The following is a 17,463-nucleotide window of genomic DNA, read 5'->3' as shown; positions in this document are numbered from 1 at the left end:
GTTCTTTTTTTTTTTCTCATCCCGTGTCCCACTTAACCGTGTTACCTGTCATATCCTTGTAATATTGATAAAAGTGGCGTCCCCGTTTGATAGTAAAACAGTTTCTAGCGACGACTTCTAAGCACTTCGGTAGATAGCTTACTGGTGTTTTCCACGATCTAATTTCAAATTTACTTCATTTAACAAAACATCAAATATAAAAAATTGAGCAGAGCCGCGTGGGTTTTTTGGATCAATGACGACGAATTCAGAATGACGTTGTTCCACAAGAAACATACGGTAACACACTCTAAACAGGCCACTGCCCAAGTATGCCCTCTCTAACCAGATGTAAACGTGAAGACAAAACAAAGGTCAAGAGAAGCTGTTTTCCCGGAAATGTTACCTTCGTGTTTTCGTAGCTATAGAAATGCTTAATTTTAAAAGAAATTTAGAAATTAACATTTTCAAGTTATCTCGTAAAAGCTGACATGGGAAACTTATCGGAATCAACGGGAACTGGGACACTTGGTTACCACGAGGTACCAGTTGAGGATCCCCTGAAACCTTTACTTTGCAGACCAGACCCTAACGCTTTTCTTTTCTTGGCGCCATTATAAAAAATAGCTCAGATCATATTTCACTATCTTTGTCCTTTTTGAAATATTCGTCCTTCTGGCAAATAATAAAAAAAATTCTAGCAAACTTTCTACAATACGTACTGTGGCTCTCTCCAGGTAAGAAGTTGAAAGAGGTTCATAAACTGTAGTCTAGTGACGAAATACGAAAAGTTTTGGTTAAAATCAGATTTTGCTTTTTTCGTAGTTGACAAGAGTTGATACTAAACGTTGGGAATCGCTACAAGCAGGCGTAATAGGTATAAAGATTGTTCAGAAGCTGTTGTCGCTTTTTTTTCCTTTCTCGACAGATAATAAACGTCGATTTGCCAATCTAACTTTTTAATCCCAATTGCAAGATGTAAATAATCGATTTTTCACACTTTCCGCCACACATTTATTTTAATCTCCGCCCCCGGTGTGGAGTCAAGCAATGTCCCCAGTTGATAGATTTTTATTTTCTCATCGCCTTTCCGTGGGGAAAATGTATCGAAACTGCGAGAAAACATTCTTGAATGTTCTTTAGTCCCTCCTGGAACTGGATGGGTTAAGAGAGATCGTCTAACCATTTTCTTTGTCATGAAGTTTCCTGATGGTAGGATTCTTTACTCACTACGATAGTACACATACATGTTTCTTTTGCTGTCATCATTTTTTATCCATCAGTGCACTGTGATGGCTAAAAACATGCCATTGGTCAACTCTCTTAAACTAATAATTTGGTTATATCAACAAAATTGAAATGGTAAATTGGCCACCGTAATGATTACAAAAGCTGACGTTTCGAGCGTTAGCCCTTCGTCGGAGCGAATAGAGGAATTGTGGGTTGTGTGTGCTTTTAAAGGCAGAAAATGGAGCTACGTTATTGGTGGGTGCATGGCAACGAGAAAAACATGAATAAATTAGTGGAATGAAAAGCGTTCATTGATCCCTGTGAGATGTAGACTTATTCTAATTCTAAGCAACATATGGCAATCTGCGGTCTTTCCTTGCACTTAGGTGGCACGGAAAACCGTAAAAATCTTGAACAAAAGCTCATCTTTCAAACCGGCAGTCTAAATCCCACAGGGATCAATGAACGCTTTCCATTCCACTAATTTATTCATGTTTTTCTCGTCGCCATGCACCCACCAATAACGTAGCTCCATTTTCTGCCTTTAAAAGCACACACAACCCACAATTCCTCTATTCGCTCCGACGAAGGGCTAACGCTCGAAACGTCAGCTTTTGTAATCATTACGGTGGCCAATTTACCATTTCAACTTTGTTGATATATCCAAATTATTTCGTTACTCCCACCGACGCAGCCCCAAACAGTTTCTTTCGTGGAGACTGAAAACGGGTCTTAATTATGTACGGGCAACAGAGGTATCTACTAGTCTTTTCAAGTCTCGTCTTTGAAAGCTGAAGGAACGGATTTAAGCAGCAGTCCACTTACAATACGTTCTCGGCCTCTCATTAAGGATATCTCACTCTCTGCGTTATCAGAATTATCCTTACCACGCACACTACGTCAGTTGGCCAAAGGAAATTCTCTAGTTCAATATTGTTCAATGTTGTCCAACTTTTTTCCCGCAAGTTATAGACGTCGTTTAAGTTCAAGATTAGTTGTAAACATTGTGCGACACTACCTTCACCATCAAGACGGTGTTTCAACCAGTGACAAGAAAGTTAATGTTCTTGCGCTTCCGCTGACTTCTGCATATTTTTCATGTTCTCTTCACGCTAGACTGTTTAGGACGGTTTAAAGGGTAATTGTGTTTAAACCGCTGTATAATATTGCACACCTGAACTCAGATTTGCTGAATGTGTTTTACATCATTCTACATCAGTCTCTCAGTTAACTTGTTTCATTGTGACCATCCGCACACCGAGTGCAACCTTCACCCCCTACAGAAATGTCTTTGCCACCTCGCACAATTCTAGTCGTGTAGTACATGTGACCTTGTCCACACAAGTTCCAGACGTCTCTTTGATATCCTGGAAAATTTGCAAAGCTCAGAATTTCTTCAACCTGTAGAATAGGAAGTTTTACCTCGGTTCTTAACGCATTGACGATTTTTTCCAACCATTCAAGATCCAGAGAATTATCTTCACCTTGAAGGAACAAAGCAAACCGCTCGCGAGCCAATCTTAGCCGAGTTTCACCCATTCTGGACAAAGGAATCCGTTGCTGCACAGCCTTGCTTTGGGCCTCTAAAACATGACAGAAAAGAAAGATCTTTTTGGTTTGTTGATGAACTTGACTGAGTGTTTTTAAATCCAGTTGTGGTTTCTCAAGGTATTCTTTGATTTGTCCAAAGGAGTCTTCGATGTCTTTTAACAGCCTACCCTCATCAACCTGGTTTTGTGATTCTGCTTGAAGTCTGCGAATGTTTTCTAGCACTGGATGAGCTTGCTGTGCTTGCCTAAGTATCATCAAATGGTTCTTAAATGTGAACATTAAAGAAACCCGGCGCTCTGGCATTCCTCGTAAAGTAAGGGGGTTCCAATTCCATGGAATGCATTGTGGTAGATGGGCGCCCTCTCTTGGAGACAGCAGGACTCTCGGAACAACATAATTTAGACGCAGTAGGTCCTTTCCTATAAGACTGATTGACTTTCCTACTTCCCTTTCAACTTCTTGCACTTGTATCTTTACATTTTCAATGTTCGTGAGCATCTTTTTGATAATTCTCGCGTAACGATAGCTGAATGTTATTGCTACAGTGCATTTCGGACATCTTGTTATGAGTTGAGCGTCATTATCCAAATGAGAGTCCATCCACTTGTCCATCTCCTTGACCTCTACAATGTGATTGCAATCCCATAGCTGCAAGTATCTTGTTGATTCCATTTTTTTACCGCGTCCATTAGCTAACAAAGAAGAGAACTTTTTAGGATGACAAACGGGACAGACAGTAGGACAGTTCTCACCACATAAACCAATGCACGGGTGGCGGCAAGACAGTTTTTTGGGGCAGGGAGCGTCACATCGAGGTCGGTCGCATTCTTCTCCACAAAGGCTATTACACTGGTAATGAGGACAACTCCAGGTACAGGGTTGTTTGCATGACTTGCACGGCTGCGAACAGTGATTTGTACATCTAGCATGAGGGCATCGTCGGCCACATTTTCTGTCACATGGAGGACAAGGCTCACCGCACTTGGCTTTACATCGATGTGAGCAAACAAGCAATCGACGGCATGAATATTGACACATTTCATGTGAATCCCGTTGATGACAATCGCTACAATTCCCTGAACACTGGTGACCACAAGGCAAATAATCTTTACATGGAGCAGGGCATTCTACATCATCAGCATTCTGGCTACAAGGCATCTTAACGTTATGACCACATGAAAGTTTTTTTACCACAACCACCATACAGGGGTATTTGGAGCAGTCTTGACCACAAACTCCCTGACAAATATGTTTGCATGAGCTCTTTCGACGCCCACAGCGTGCTGAGCAAGTAGCAGTCTTACTTTTACAGCAACTAACTGCTTCTTCATGATTGCATGGAAAACGTTTTTCTATTCTTCTCATACACTGCATGTTTTCACAGTCTTCAAAGCATAGCCCCGGACATGGGTGGCCGCAATCCAGAGTTTTCTCGCATGGCTTTCGGCATGTTACAGTTGTGGGGTCGTCGCTACAAGCCATTTTCAGAGAGTGGTTACCCGCACAATGAAGATGTTTGAGTATCTTCTTTTGGCATTTGTGTTGATTGCAGTCTTCGAAACATTTACCAGGACATTTATGTTCGCAAACTAAATATTTTGTGCAGTTTTTTGTACAAATGACCCTGGACACATCTTCAGAGCATAGGAAATTCATTTTATGAAATCCGCAAGCCAGAAATTTTGAAACTGTGACGGCACATTTGAAACCAGAGCAATTATCCCCACATTTTCCGGGACAAGGGTGCTTGCATGGAAGAGAGCGTTCACAAGAAACTTCACAAAATGCCTCCTGCTGTTTATCTGAGCACTTCATCTCCTTTTCATGCCCACAGGCTAGTTTTCTCGTTACAGTTGTATAACAGGATTCGTTTCCCGGTTCAGTTCTTGCCCTGGCACATGTCACAAGCTTCCTGTGGGAACAGGAAAGAATAATCTCAACTTCCTTCTCGCAGAGATACTCTTCAGGCGTTTTGTAGCACGGAAGCGTTGCTTCATGTCCGCAAGGTAGTTTTCGTTCCATCTTTACCATGCAGGAAATACCTTGCAGGTTGCCGGTTGCAACGGAGCAAACAAGAGACTTTGTATGTCCACACAATAATTTTACTTTGACTTTCTCTTTGCATTCGTACTCGTCAGGACATTTGTGACAAGGAAGTTGTTTTCTATGTTTGCAGGATAATTCTTTCTCGACTATCTCGTTGCACTGTAAATTCTCTGTACCACTCCTTGTAACATTGCATAACAGGGACTTTTGATGTCCACATGACAGTTGAACTTCAACCCTCTTCTTGCATGGTTGGTTTTCACAGTCTGCACCACAAATATCCAGACAGGGATGTCCACAGGCTTTAAACCTCTCACATGGCCTTTCACAGTTAAGCGTGGCTGTATCTACGTGACAAGGCTTCCGAGTACTGTGTTTGCACTTTGGAATTTCCACATCAACCATTGTCATGCAATCCCCACAAGAAATACCATAATGGCACGGTTTTGGACAAATATGACCACCACCACACTTCTTTAGGCACAATTCTTGACACTGAACCTCTTGGCAGGGACGCCCGCACACAGTTGGACACTTATGTCCGCAATCGAGCTGTCGTTGACAAGGAGCGTAACAGAAAACAGATGCTGGGTCTTGTGGGCAAGGGACTTTTTTCTCGTGACCACAAGGAAGAGACTTGTTAACCATGGTTCTACATTGCCTTATTCTGCAGTCCTCAAAACAAACACTGGAGCAAGTGTGTCCACAATCCAAAACTCTGTTGCACCTCTCAGTACATTTTGGTGAGGTGTCCTTCATATGGCATAAAAGCTTTTTTCGATGTCCACACTCAAGCACAACTTCAATCTCAGTGGTACATTGACAGGGGTCCATACATCTCATGGAACAAGAATGACCACAGTTCAGAACCTTAGTGCAGATCGTATCACACCAGTTATACACAGTAGGATCTTGATAACACAGAAGCGTTTTTTCATGTCCACAAGGCAGAATCTTCTTGCAGTTTTCTCTACAAGAAAATGTCACCGGGTCGGTGCTGCAGGGAACTGATTGTTCATGACCACATTGAGGAATTGTCTTTAACACCTTGATATGGCATGGGCGACATTTTCTGGGATAATGACACCTGTCTTTACACTGGTGTTCGTTTGGGCACGACGTGAGGCAAATCTTGGTACATTGACAGTTTTCATGAGCCATGTCATAGGCATGGCATGGTCTGTCACAGGCATGACCACATTTGAGTCGGTAGTCACAGGGCATTTTGCAACCTCCGTGAATGTCGAAGTCACTTGAAGAACTAACCTCGGTCTCATGTTTGTGCTTCTTACAAACAATTGGCAGTGACTTCCCGACAGCATTCTTTGTTTGAAGATGATCACAAATTTCCTTCCACAGCTTACACTGGCCTTTCAACAAGCTGAAATTTCCAATGCAGTAAAATCCTTTTCGGGCTCTTGATAATGCAACGCATATTCTGTTTGAATCTCCCAGGAAACCAATCTTACGTTCTGAATTGCTTCTCACCAATGATAGGAGGATGATGTCATTTTCTTCACCTTGAAAATTGTCCACTGCACAGACCCTAATTCCTCCAAAAGTTTTTTTCGGCATCTTTTCTTGAAGAAGTAGCAACTGGCCGGTATACATGGTTAGAAGTGTTATTTGGCTCCGCTGGTATCCGTGAATTATAAGGTATTTGCAGAGGGCAACCAAGAAGTCAGCTTCGTGGGAATTGGAGTAACTTTGTAGCCCACCTTCCAGTTTTTCAGGCTCGCAATGATCAATAAAGAACAGGTTGCATTTTACACCAGCGATGTCTTCAAACTCGCAGACTGATCTATGGTCGACAATCTCGTGATCATATATCCTCTTCGTTAATTCGGCAATCTCAGGACGCATACGATGTTGTATGGCCAGACGCTTACAATCCATACTGTTCATGACCATTCTTTCGAACAGTGATATCTCAAGATTGTATTTTTGGGCTAGTTCGTAGACTGTTGCCTTCGGACGGAGTTGCTTATGGTCTCCTATTAGAATCGTATGCTTTGTGTTGGCCGACAGAGAAGTAATGATGTGGGCTTCCATAACCTCTGCTGCTTCTTCGATGACAACGATTTGGGGAGCAATTCTCTGTAGCACTGAGTGATACCGCGCTGCGCCGCTGGTTGTCATACCAACAACTGTTGCCCGACGCATGACTTCTTTCTCCTCTTCAAATCTGACTCCCTCGAACTGTTGGCAAAGTTGTTCATATTCCTGTTCGCTTCTGATGACTTCTACTCGGTAGCGTTCACGGTAGCTTTCTACCCACGAAAGGTACAGTCGAAGTCGATCTGATGGGGATAGCAACCAGATGTTCTCAATGGTCATCGCTTCATCGTTTGACATCGTCGATACTTTTTCCAGATCCGTTTTTACTGATCCTATGTCTGCTGTTATTGTGACTGTGCTCTTCTTGTTCTTGTTTCTTTTTTTCCTTTTCTTTTTTCTTGAAGGTTTTGTTTGATTAGTATCGTCGGCATTTGAAACGTTTTCCATCTCCTCTTTGGGATGTGCATCCACTGCCTGCTTCCACGCAAAGAGTTTTTTCCCTTTCTTTCTGTAGGTTACCACTTCCCATCCCTCTTCGTGGTCAGGAATTTCGCCTTTATCATCACAGTTTTGACTAAGTTCTCCTGCCTTTTGCGACATTACCGGCAGAAATTCTTCTTCTCCGTGAATGCGTCTTTGATCTTGAATCAAATCAGCTTCCTTCTCTACTGCAATTTTCTCTTCAAAAACGTCTGTTATTTCTTCGGCACTTTCTTTATGGCTATCAGTCAAAGTTTGACGATTCTCAACCTGAGGGTTGTCTTCTCCTTCATTTGATTCCTTCAGTGATTTTAACGCTGGCACATTCTTTGCGTCTGAAATGGCTTGAAAAGCTCCTGATGCAGCCAACGTGCCGCTATTTAGACCTGAAATGCCTTCTCGTATGGTTTCTTTAAGAGGCGTTTCCATGAATTCTCTCAGGCCTGAACTGAAGTCTTTGTTGAACTTGGGATTACCAACTGAGACGTTTGATGCATCAGTCTCATCAGGTTTCTCTAGTGTGGTGTTTCCAGCGGTAGATACTGAGGACAGTGTCGAGCTTCCAGTCTCAACTGTAAGTTGATTGTTGCTGTTACTTTGTTCCAAATCCAGTGACGTTGCCAACGATGTGTAGTCCCAAGAAGCGCTATCATCTTTTCCTCCGTCGTTGTCTGGGAGGACTAATATTTCTTCGGAGATTTTCACCTCACTTTCCTTGCTCTTTGACTGTTGATTGGATGAGTTCATCTCCTTGTTATTGCACAACCACAGTTTGAAAGTGTTGCTCGGAGTTCGGCATTCGCCTGCAGCATTGTGGGGGAAAACGGCATTGTATAGCTGCTCTATGTGCTCTGCGTTCAGTAATTCTTCCAAGTCTTCGAATTCTAAAAGGACTTTGTCAGCTTTTGCAAGCAATTCTCTCCACTGGGTCCTTTCGATATATTTCTTGTCAATTATCTCTCTAAGCTCGTCTCTTCTTGCATACATCTTGTATTTACGAGTAAATAGCTTCAGGTTACACTCTTCAAGTTGTTGACTTTTGCATCTTCCTCCGACACGAATGATTTCCTTCTTGGGGAGAAATTCCAACACTTTCTCGAGGAACTGATCTAAAGCATGATTTGTGTAACACACCATGAGCATTGGCGAAATTCTTTCGGGGTCCCAAGTTTCTCGGTTTTCAAGTAAACATCGCACAATTTTGGCTCCAACATACGTCTTCCCCGTTCCAGGCGGGCCTTGAATTACCGAAAACTCTGTTGTAAGAGCCGTTTTCAAGGCTTCAAGCTGTGAATCGTTAAGGGGAAGCATCTCAACTGAGGGCCACGCTTCAGGCAGCAGAATAGGCACCGCACTAACGTTTGCCAACTCCGGTACATCCAAAGCCAAACGAAGATCATAACACACCGAGTGTTGAGTATCCTCGCGCCTCAGATACTCTGGTGGATTGACTTCTTCACTGCATTCGACCAGATATTTCTTGAAGGGCATGGTAACTTCATCCAATTCCTTTAGACCTGTAAGAACATGACGGTACGCTTCAAAGTAAGCGGGTGACTCAACCATTTGATAATCACATTTCCAATTTTCTATTCCAAAGACATCTTGCCCCTCAATAAAGCGAATTTCAATTTTTCCTTTCACCAGTTCCCATGGTTCTCGGTTACAGACCGTGGCGAAAAGCATGTTCTCAAAGTTATCTTTAGAAAGACAAAGGAATGAGCCAAAAATAAGACGTTTTGAGTGTGCCCACTTTCTGGTATCGAATTTCGAGGTATCAAATTGTACTTTGTACGTTATTCCAGACGGCGTAAAAGTCTTGTCGACGATTCTTGCTCCCGGGTAACTTCTCATCAACTGTTTCCGCTGTCTTCTTGGTACATTTTGGACAATTTCGGGTATGCCTTCTCTAAGTGGCTCAAGGAAGTCTTCCCTGAGAAGTCGAAATTGCACATCCAGGTAGTGCTCGGCATCGTCATACCTCCCTTTAGTGATATTCTTTCGCAGGAAGGGTCGTTCTTGAGTTCTGATTTCTTTGCTAGTGGGACAAACCGGTATGTCTCTGAAATCGTTAGGTGGCTTTTGCCCTGCCTTGTTGATGTAGCGTTTTCCATGCTTCTGTCTTTCAGCCCTTATGATGTCGTCTCTAGCGTGCTTAAAAGCCTGCAAATCATTTTGGAGTTTATCCTTTCCATCAATGTTGGACTGTTCCAAAGCTCGTTTCAATTGATCGTAAGGCAGATCGGCATAGGAACTCGGCAAGTGCCTCAAATACTTCCCAAACACTACAATCAACCACTGAATAAGTTGTTTTCGAGATTCTTGATCGTGCAAGGTTGTTGACCCCTGTATGCGATCTAACAAACGTGGAATCTTGGAGCTAAAGAAGACTGAGCCTTTAAGGGAGGATAGAATCTTGTTTGTTTTCTCACTTGGTGGTGCGCTGCAAGCATTTGCTAGTGTGCAGGTGAGATCCATGATGAACTCATCACTGTTGTGCTCTTCCTCATCAGACCTCAGAAAATATTTGAGACGGGCCATACTCTCATTTAAGACGCTAACCACCTCAGTGGAATCCATGTCCTTTAATGGTTTCAGCTCCAGGAAATGAAATTGTCCAGCTTGAAACTTACCACGTGTATAGTGTTGTGCCCTGGGCTTTCGATCTCTTCTCACAGGGGTTACTCTTCCTGGCCGTTGTACTTTGAACGTCTCTGTTTGGTAAGAAGTCGGAATTTAAAAGCATTATGTCGGCAAGTTAAAGGTATCAGTTATCCCATCATTTGCAATGCAGGGGGTAACGTGTTTTAATAGAACGAAAATTAAAACACTATGACGAGTTTGGTGCTTAGAAACATCGATTTCGCGAGTACCAAAAGAATTATGACGCCACTTGCTCGAGGCATCACGTTATGGTTAGGAACACATAACTCTTTCTCCCCTAACTAACCTTGATTAACTCCTCCTCTTCCACGAGACGGTACCCTGAATCCTTCATTTTTACTTTCCCAAGGTTTTGATCTGTTCCACCCTCTGTGACCTCGTCCAAAGTTCCTCGAGTTGCCATCTAAAATCAGACGATCACAATCAATTGAAACTTAAAGTATTACAGCGGACTGCCGGTAAAGGACAACCTGAGTAGGTAAAGCTATCGGCAGATATTAAAGAACTCTGCCGTACCCATCAGTCAAAGCAAGTAATAATAACAGCAAAAAAACGAATCAATAAATCAACGGAACGCACTCATAAACTCATGGCAACAACAACAAAAAAAACAAATTGGATGTAGGTAAATTTGTCTCGAGAAACTGCGACATTCTTATGTAACCCTGAGAGGGTTGATTGCAATTGCATACCACGGAAACCATCCGTGTACCTGGTATTTCATCAGCAGTTGCTCCACTTGCACCTGCTCTTTGTTCGGAGGGGTGAGCTCCTGGTGTTTTAGGTAAGGGTGGTCTTTGTTCTGTTTCGTCTGACTCTAAATATGTAAAGAAGTTAAACTGATATTCATAGAAACGTTTTACCTCGTTATGGCTACGAGTAAAGATCTAATTTCCATTTTTAGTTTCTTGTTTGCCTAATTTAGCTTGCAGGTAACAATTCATATATGATTGGATGACAAATGTAAGCCCCTGTAAAAAGGAGTAGGTCGAAGAGCTACCACTTTGCACTCTTCTCTTATTTACTCTCGGTTACGTTTTGTACGTTACGAAAGAAATATACTGTTTTATACACAAATGTAGTTTTCCAGGAAGAAGAGTTAGTTATATGCCACTTGTGTAGCAATGGTAACTTGTCTCAAGGTATTCTACAAAATAAAAATGTATGTAAATGTATGTATGTGGAATTACACGCGCGCCACTGAAATATTAAACATTGCAAAACGTATTCATGTCCATTTGCTAAATCCTTTTCCCCTTTTTTGTCATCCTTTGCAGTACTAATGTTGGTTGATTTGGCTGTGATTCAAATTTCAGCTCTTTGCCACCTGTCACTAATTTATTTGCTAACGGAATGGAAATGGTTCCAGAAGTGAAAGCAGGGTTTGCTTCTGCTTTTCTGAAGGCCATAGCGCTCATTCAACGTGTTCTCTATGAAGATTTAGTAAGAGAGTCATGCGTTCAGTTACCTTTGGAATCTTTCTTACGCCTTCCTTTCTTCCATGGCATGGTGCCTAAGGGAAAAGATTAGCGATTTTTAAAAGTCGTGCAGTTATTGTAAAAACTTTTACAATAATAGCGTGGATTAGAAGTATTAGAATGAAACAATAATGTTCAAGTCATCTGAATAAACACATGAAAGTGAATCAGTTACAAATACTCGACCATATGGGAATAGGTTGGATCTTGAGAACTTAATTAACTGCACTTTTACAAATTCTTTAAATGTTTTGTGGGATTAAAATGAGGATCTGTTCGTTCTTGAATACGCTTAATTCCAAAATGGCGGCCACCGCGGATGGTCTGGGCCGAGTTGACACGAAAGCGAGGCATCGAGGGCCAACGCCAAAGACAACAGAAGATGGCGTCTCTTGCAAACACTCTTGTGTACGGTCCTCCGTTTTTAACTGAAGACGATATTCCGGGAAGTTCATTAAACGGAAGAGATCCGAATCGTTTAAAAAATTCTGAGTTGAAGTTTTGGTTGAAATGTCGCGGGGATAGCTGTAAAGGATTATCGACCAAAGCGCAACTTTGCAAGCGGTAAGATATGTGTTTATGTTGACTTCAAATCATTGCTGTGGTTGCTATGGCCTTGAATCTTACTGGATTCATTCCTTTACAGAGTCAACGACTACCTCCAAGCAAATGTTGCTCATCTCCTTGTGGATCCGGATGAAAATTTTATCTACACAAGGCGTAAACAGAATCGTAACAGAGTCTGTACTGAGGACCAAAGAGCCGAATCCGCCGATTCCGACTTGTCGACTCCGCCGGACCCGGACAACACAAAGAACATCGCTTTTCCTGCGAACGGATGGGGTACATCCCTTGCCAAAGTCCCGATGTTTACTCGTGCAAAATTAGAGAAACATATAAGTGATTCTGGAAAAAAGCATCGACATGGTGAGCATCATTCGCTGCCCACAGGATTACCAAAAGCCAAGCAGTTTCTGGCTGATGAGTATTTGCATGAAATACAAACGCACTCTGATCAGAGGTATTTTTACTTCCGTGCCAAGTGTTTTCATAGTTTCAAGGTCAATGAAGCACCGCACAACTTAAAACTAGCACTCTGTATGGTGACAGGAAATGTGGAGTATGCCTACTGTGGGCCAAGTTGTGCTGCAGGTAAATCTGGTTTTTGCAATCACATTCTGGCTTTAATGATAAAAGTTTGCAAATACACTATTTATAATTGCAAAGATGTGCGAGATTTGAAGGATGAGGAGGATGAAAATCCAACCAGTGCATGCACATCAGCTTTGCAAAATTGGCACAAATCAAGACTAGAAGGTATCCGCTCCCAGCCTGTCATGGATGTGGTTGTTTCAAATCCTGCAAATAATGCTGAACGTGTCAAAAAAAACAGGAGTAACTTGTCTTCTGACAGAAGCAAGAAAGGGAGAAAGTGATCAGAAGAGGAAGCTTGAACAATTACTACATTCTCTTGAGCAGCATAGCTCAATGCTTGGCATAACTCAAGTGGTTGATCCCTCGAGTATTGATACATCACCTGTTGTTGACACTCGTTTTGGGCAATGCCCAGTTGGGTCATTTGGATCGTATCAGCTTTCCTTTACTGAATCGAACTTCACATTTGTAACCTTGTTTGATGGATTTGACTGTACAGAACACTGCACAGCAAATGAATTCCCGGCCTACCCTTCGTTCCCATTGGATGATTTCTGCGGATCATTTCAGACCCCTGACAACCTCACTGTTAAAGAAATGGAACTGCTGAAGAGCTTGACTGTTGGTGTTATAGAGGCAAACAAAATGGAAGAGAAAACCAGAGAGCAAGCAAGTTGTGAGGAATGGATGCGAGAAAGAAAATTGAGATTCACTGCCTCTAATTTTGGAAAAATTTCTCGAAGACAGAGGAACCACACCAAATTTGTGGAAGATCTTTTAGCACAGAAGACATTTTCTTCAGCTGCTGTAGAACATGGCAAAAAGTATGAGCCGGTGGCACTGAAGGAATATGAGAAACATATGAGGAAAATGGGAAAACCTGTAAAAGTGTTAAAGAGTGGACTGTTTGTTTCTCCGAAGGTTCCAATTTTAGGATGTTCCCCAGATGCCAAAATCATTGACTTGAGCTGCAAAGACAGGTTTGGGCTTGGTGAGGTAAAATGCCCATCGTCGAAATTCCATGTGACTCCCCTCGAGGCTTGTGATGACCCTGGCTTCTTTATGGAAAACAAAAATGGGAAGCCATCTTTAAAAAGAAGCCATGTTTACTACGATCAGGTGCAAGGACTTATGGGCCTATCAGGGGTACCATGGTGTGACTTTATTGTTTACACTAGTAAAGGACTAAGTGTGGAGAGGATCAAGTTTGATCAGGACCACTGGAACAACTTATGTGGAAAACTATGTGACTATTATTTCAAGCACTTTCTTCCAGTTGCTGCTCTGTAAAACATAGCCAAAAAATACAAAGCAGTATGTTACAAATTTTATTGTCTAATGAATACTCATGATCTATTCATATGAAGTTAGTCGTGATCATAAATGTGTAAAGAAATCAAGACTACATTTGACTCAGATAATTGACGAACCCTCTCTAACTTACCGCTAACTCGAAGTAATTTACATTTTCCTTCAGGTCATTTTCTATATGATTTTTACCCTCGATAACTCAAATCATTGCTATTTCCCTGAGGGTTCAAGTAATCGGGAGCCAACTGTAGTTTTTTTCTTTTTCTTTTTTTTTTTATAGAAACCAAATACCCTGACAAAGACAACTGGCCTTTTATCATAATTTATTGTAATAATAAAAAATACTGGCAAATATTTCAGTGTCAGTTGAGACTATTGAAAAGAAAAATATTTGCAAAATTACTATATATTGGATTGCAATTTTGTAATCATAGCGCAAGTCTCTACGGTGTCTACATCACGTGGCAATGCACAATTTCAACAAACATCGTGCTGTTAATTAGCCCAAAAAGTTATTTTGCAACTTCTTGAAAATTTTACATACAAAATAAAAACTAAAAGGATAAGAATTGAATTAAAAAAATCATTTGCCAAGAGATTTCAACACCAGGGCCTTTTTCAGTTTTCCCTCAAACATAAATATTTTGCTATCAAAACAAGTTATGCACTTATGATGCTGTTCTGAAAATTGCATAGCATGGCACATACTGCCCACATTTGGTTTACAACCCCAAACAGGGTGAACGGTACTACACTATCCCATATATGAAAATTTTTAATTTTATTTATTGCCCTTTCAACATGAATCCAAACAGAAGCGATCGACTGTGTCTCAACAACTTCTGCTGCGCTCATTTGACCCTTGCTTCCCAAAAAAGGTGGAATATTTAGGGACACTCCAAGGGGTAGAAGGTCCTGAATAGTAAAGCCTTTATCGGCCATGACAGAATCTCCCCTATTAAAAGGCAGATTCAGAAATCCTGATCTTGTAACAATTTCCCTGTCAGAAATATGACCAGTGTATAGCTGGCTGATGAAGGTAATAGCACCTCCTGGTGAGATGCCAATCAAACCTTTAAGAGTTGTGTGGTTTTTGTAAGAACTAAAAACTTCACTGTTAAGGCGTAGACTCTTGGGCATCTGGCATCGTACCTCAGTACAGTCAATAACGACCCTAGTTGAGGGGTATTTGTCTTTAAAGTCAGCAGGCATGCACAAATCCACTTTTGCTCTTGATAACCACACTGGAATTACACTGAATTTTAAGAACATAAAATTTATCCATGAAATTATTATTCTGCTTACTGTTGTCTGTGAGACTCCATACAAGTGGCTTAAATGCTCCTCCTTGAACCCCTGCCTTAGTCTGCAAAGGGTCAAAAAGAATTCTTCCTTTGGGCTCAATTGGCGTGGCCTACCCTGCTTGGGAATATCTTCCTCATCCCTCTGACAAGGTGGGGAGGGGACATCACATGGTGAATCCGAGTGCCAGTAATTTATATTTTCCCCTTTCTTACCAGGATCTAAAAACGCGAAAACACTTTCTAAGACATTTTTGTTTGGGAACCCCGTATAAAAAGCGATATCCTTCTCCGAGGGCAAAAATTTCTCAATGCAGAACACTCTTGACTGCAAGGAATCGTTCCGGCGTTTAAGTTCTTCTACTTCCGACTGGAAATTGTTATTTGAAATAGTGATTTTACGGATTTCCCCGACAAGCCGTTCATTTTCAAGTTTAAGTTCGCAAATAAGAGCTTCCAGATCCTCAGCTGGTTCTTCTACTGTGGTGCTTGCCGAATCTGCTAGTGTTGACGGGGAGGAAGCGCGAGATTCTTGAAATGTCACTAGATTGCACGTGGAACAGTTGTCGACTCGTGCTGGCGCAATTGTCGTCTCCTGTGATTTTGTCGCGGTTTTTTTCAAAATCAGAGTTCTTTTCCTCGGTGATTTTCGCTTTATCGGCGAACCCTGCTTCCAAGGAAACAAAGATGGGACTGCCATGGATTTCAAACTCTTTTTACGGCCTGTGAGTGACGGTAGATAATCTGACGATTTGAAATGTCGCGAGCAAACTCTCGTGTGTTCTGTCACCTTGAAATCTTTACCCTCATCTCTTCGAATGGCAACGATCCACTTCATAAATAAATCTCTATTTTCAGGAAACTTGTGGTAAGAGATCTTAATACCATCTTCTTCGTAAACTTTCTTAGTGCAGCCAGGGACACAGCAATTTTGCGGCATGATGCTCTTTTTCTTTGCCATTAATTTACATACGTAAACACGAGACTTGGCCCTCGATGCCTCGTTTTCATGCTATTCGATCCAGACTCTCATCGGCCGCCGCCATTTTGGAATTAGGAGTATAATACTCGAGGATTTTCCTTGTTTAATGCTTCGAATAAATTTGGTCTGAGTGAAATTGTCCTCGACATTTGCAGCCCAATATGTTTGAAACCCACGTGAAATTGCGTAGGTATGCTCGTCGATTAAACAACGTTCTCAATTCCAGTTTTTTGATGAATTTTAATTTGTGCTTAGTAAGGCAGCATAGACCTGTTTGTCTCTGTTCTTTAGAGATGCAGCTTCGACAGTTATATCAATTTATCTGAAACGTGACCCCTGGTATCTCAGGAGCCCAAATGATAGAATCTTATGGGCCTGAAGGTGCCAGCACCGCTTTTAGGTGATTCAGTGCACACATTCCGTAGCACTATAAAATTTAGACGGCTTAGGTGGCGTGGCGTATAGACAAACATTCTGTGTTTTCAAAGTTGGAAAATCGTGTGATAGTAAAACCCTCGACGAAAGATCTGTCTAAACACAGACGGAAATACAGAGTAAAATACTCAGTTTGTAATCGAAAGTCACAAGAGCACCTTTATGTTCTGACTAGTGAGATATACATTGGCACATCATTTACGTAACAGAACTTAAGCTAATTTGAATGTTAAAAACAATACAAAGACAACAGCTTATTTATAGAAAAATAATGGAGCATGTAGTTTTAGAAGAACTAACAATCACTGCAGCTGATCCGTTTTAAAGGCAAACTCACTTAACTTGTAGATGAACGGGCGAGTTGACGACAAACGCAAAATTTCAACCTGGAATACGTCCTATTGATCGAAAATCATGTTTATTCATTTGATGAAAATTGTAAGGATACCTATGATCGGGAACTTTTCTCCTTTCCATGACACAGACACAGCTGTTCTCCGTAATGCAAATTCGGAAGTTCTAAGCCAAACGGTGAAACCTGAAGAATTAAAGTTGATAATATTCCCTTACCTCACTTAGGTACGCAGCTAAAATCTGAAATTTAACTTCCGGGAACGACAGCTTTAATTTCCACTTGTTCAGATTCTGGTAAACGGGGAAATATCAAAGATTTCCAGTAGAGAACAGCCGAGAAAATGTTTGCTTTCTCGGATAATAACTTGGCTGCTTAAATTCTCGGAAAATGGTCTGATCTTAATGAGATTCATATCTTTCTGGGAAAAGCTATATGAAA

The 17,463-nt window shown here is 41.5% G+C and overlaps 3 protein-coding genes across 3 annotated transcripts; 1 reads left to right on the top strand and 2 right to left on the bottom strand.

Annotated features, from left to right (window-relative positions):
- Positions 1–921: 921 nt before the first annotated feature.
- On the bottom strand, positions 922–17,402 carry LOC111322227 (uncharacterized). The gene is made up of 5 exons (XM_022925298.2): positions 17,241–17,402; positions 11,477–11,521; positions 10,721–10,825; positions 10,295–10,411; positions 922–10,058 (listed from the first exon to the last, which is right to left on the bottom strand). Exons 2-5 carry the CDS (start codon positions 11,514–11,516, stop codon positions 2,437–2,439), a joined length of 7,884 nt encoding a protein of 2,627 aa, XP_022781033.2. The 5' UTR covers positions 11,517–11,521; positions 17,241–17,402; the 3' UTR covers positions 922–2,436.
- On the top strand, positions 11,791–14,306 carry LOC148734416 (uncharacterized). Its single transcript, XM_088752075.1, has 2 exons — positions 11,791–12,050; positions 12,133–14,306. The coding sequence occupies exon 2, from the start codon at positions 12,828–12,830 to the stop codon at positions 13,929–13,931; it is 1,104 nt and encodes a 367-aa protein (XP_088608201.1). The 5' UTR covers positions 11,791–12,050; positions 12,133–12,827; the 3' UTR covers positions 13,932–14,306.
- LOC148734415 (uncharacterized) lies at positions 14,613–16,193 on the bottom strand. Its single transcript, XM_088752777.1, has one exon. The coding sequence runs from the start codon at positions 16,191–16,193 to the stop codon at positions 14,613–14,615; it is 1,581 nt and encodes a 526-aa protein (XP_088608903.1).
- Positions 17,403–17,463: the final 61 nt, after the last annotated feature.

The sequence above is a fragment of the Stylophora pistillata genome, chromosome 3 (genome assembly GCF_964205215.1).
Source record: "Stylophora pistillata chromosome 3, jaStyPist1.2, whole genome shotgun sequence".
In the NCBI taxonomy this organism is placed as follows: domain Eukaryota; kingdom Metazoa; phylum Cnidaria; class Anthozoa; order Scleractinia; family Pocilloporidae; genus Stylophora; species Stylophora pistillata.
This window is presented reverse-complemented; position numbering and strand designations above follow the sequence as displayed.

Excerpts from the sequence above, each read along its gene's own strand:
- LOC148734415 (XM_088752777.1), bottom strand. The coding sequence starts at position 16,193 with ATGCCGCAAAATTGCTGTGTCCCTGGCTGCACTAAGAAAGTTTACGAA.
- LOC111322227 (XM_022925298.2), bottom strand. The coding sequence starts at position 11,516 with ATGCCATGGAAGAAAGGAAGGCGTAAGAAAGATTCCAAAG. Across the intron at positions 10,826-11,476 it reads GCGTAAGAAAGATTCCAAAG|AGTCAGACGAAACAGAACAA; the intron begins GTAACTGAACGC and ends TTACATATTTAG. Across the intron at positions 10,059-10,294 it reads AAGAGGAGGAGTTAATCAAG|AGACGTTCAAAGTACAACGG; the intron begins GTTAGTTAGGGG and ends CTTACCAAACAG.
- LOC148734416 (XM_088752075.1), top strand. The coding sequence starts at position 12,828 with ATGTGGTTGTTTCAAATCCTGCAAATAATGCTGAACGTGTCAAAAAAA.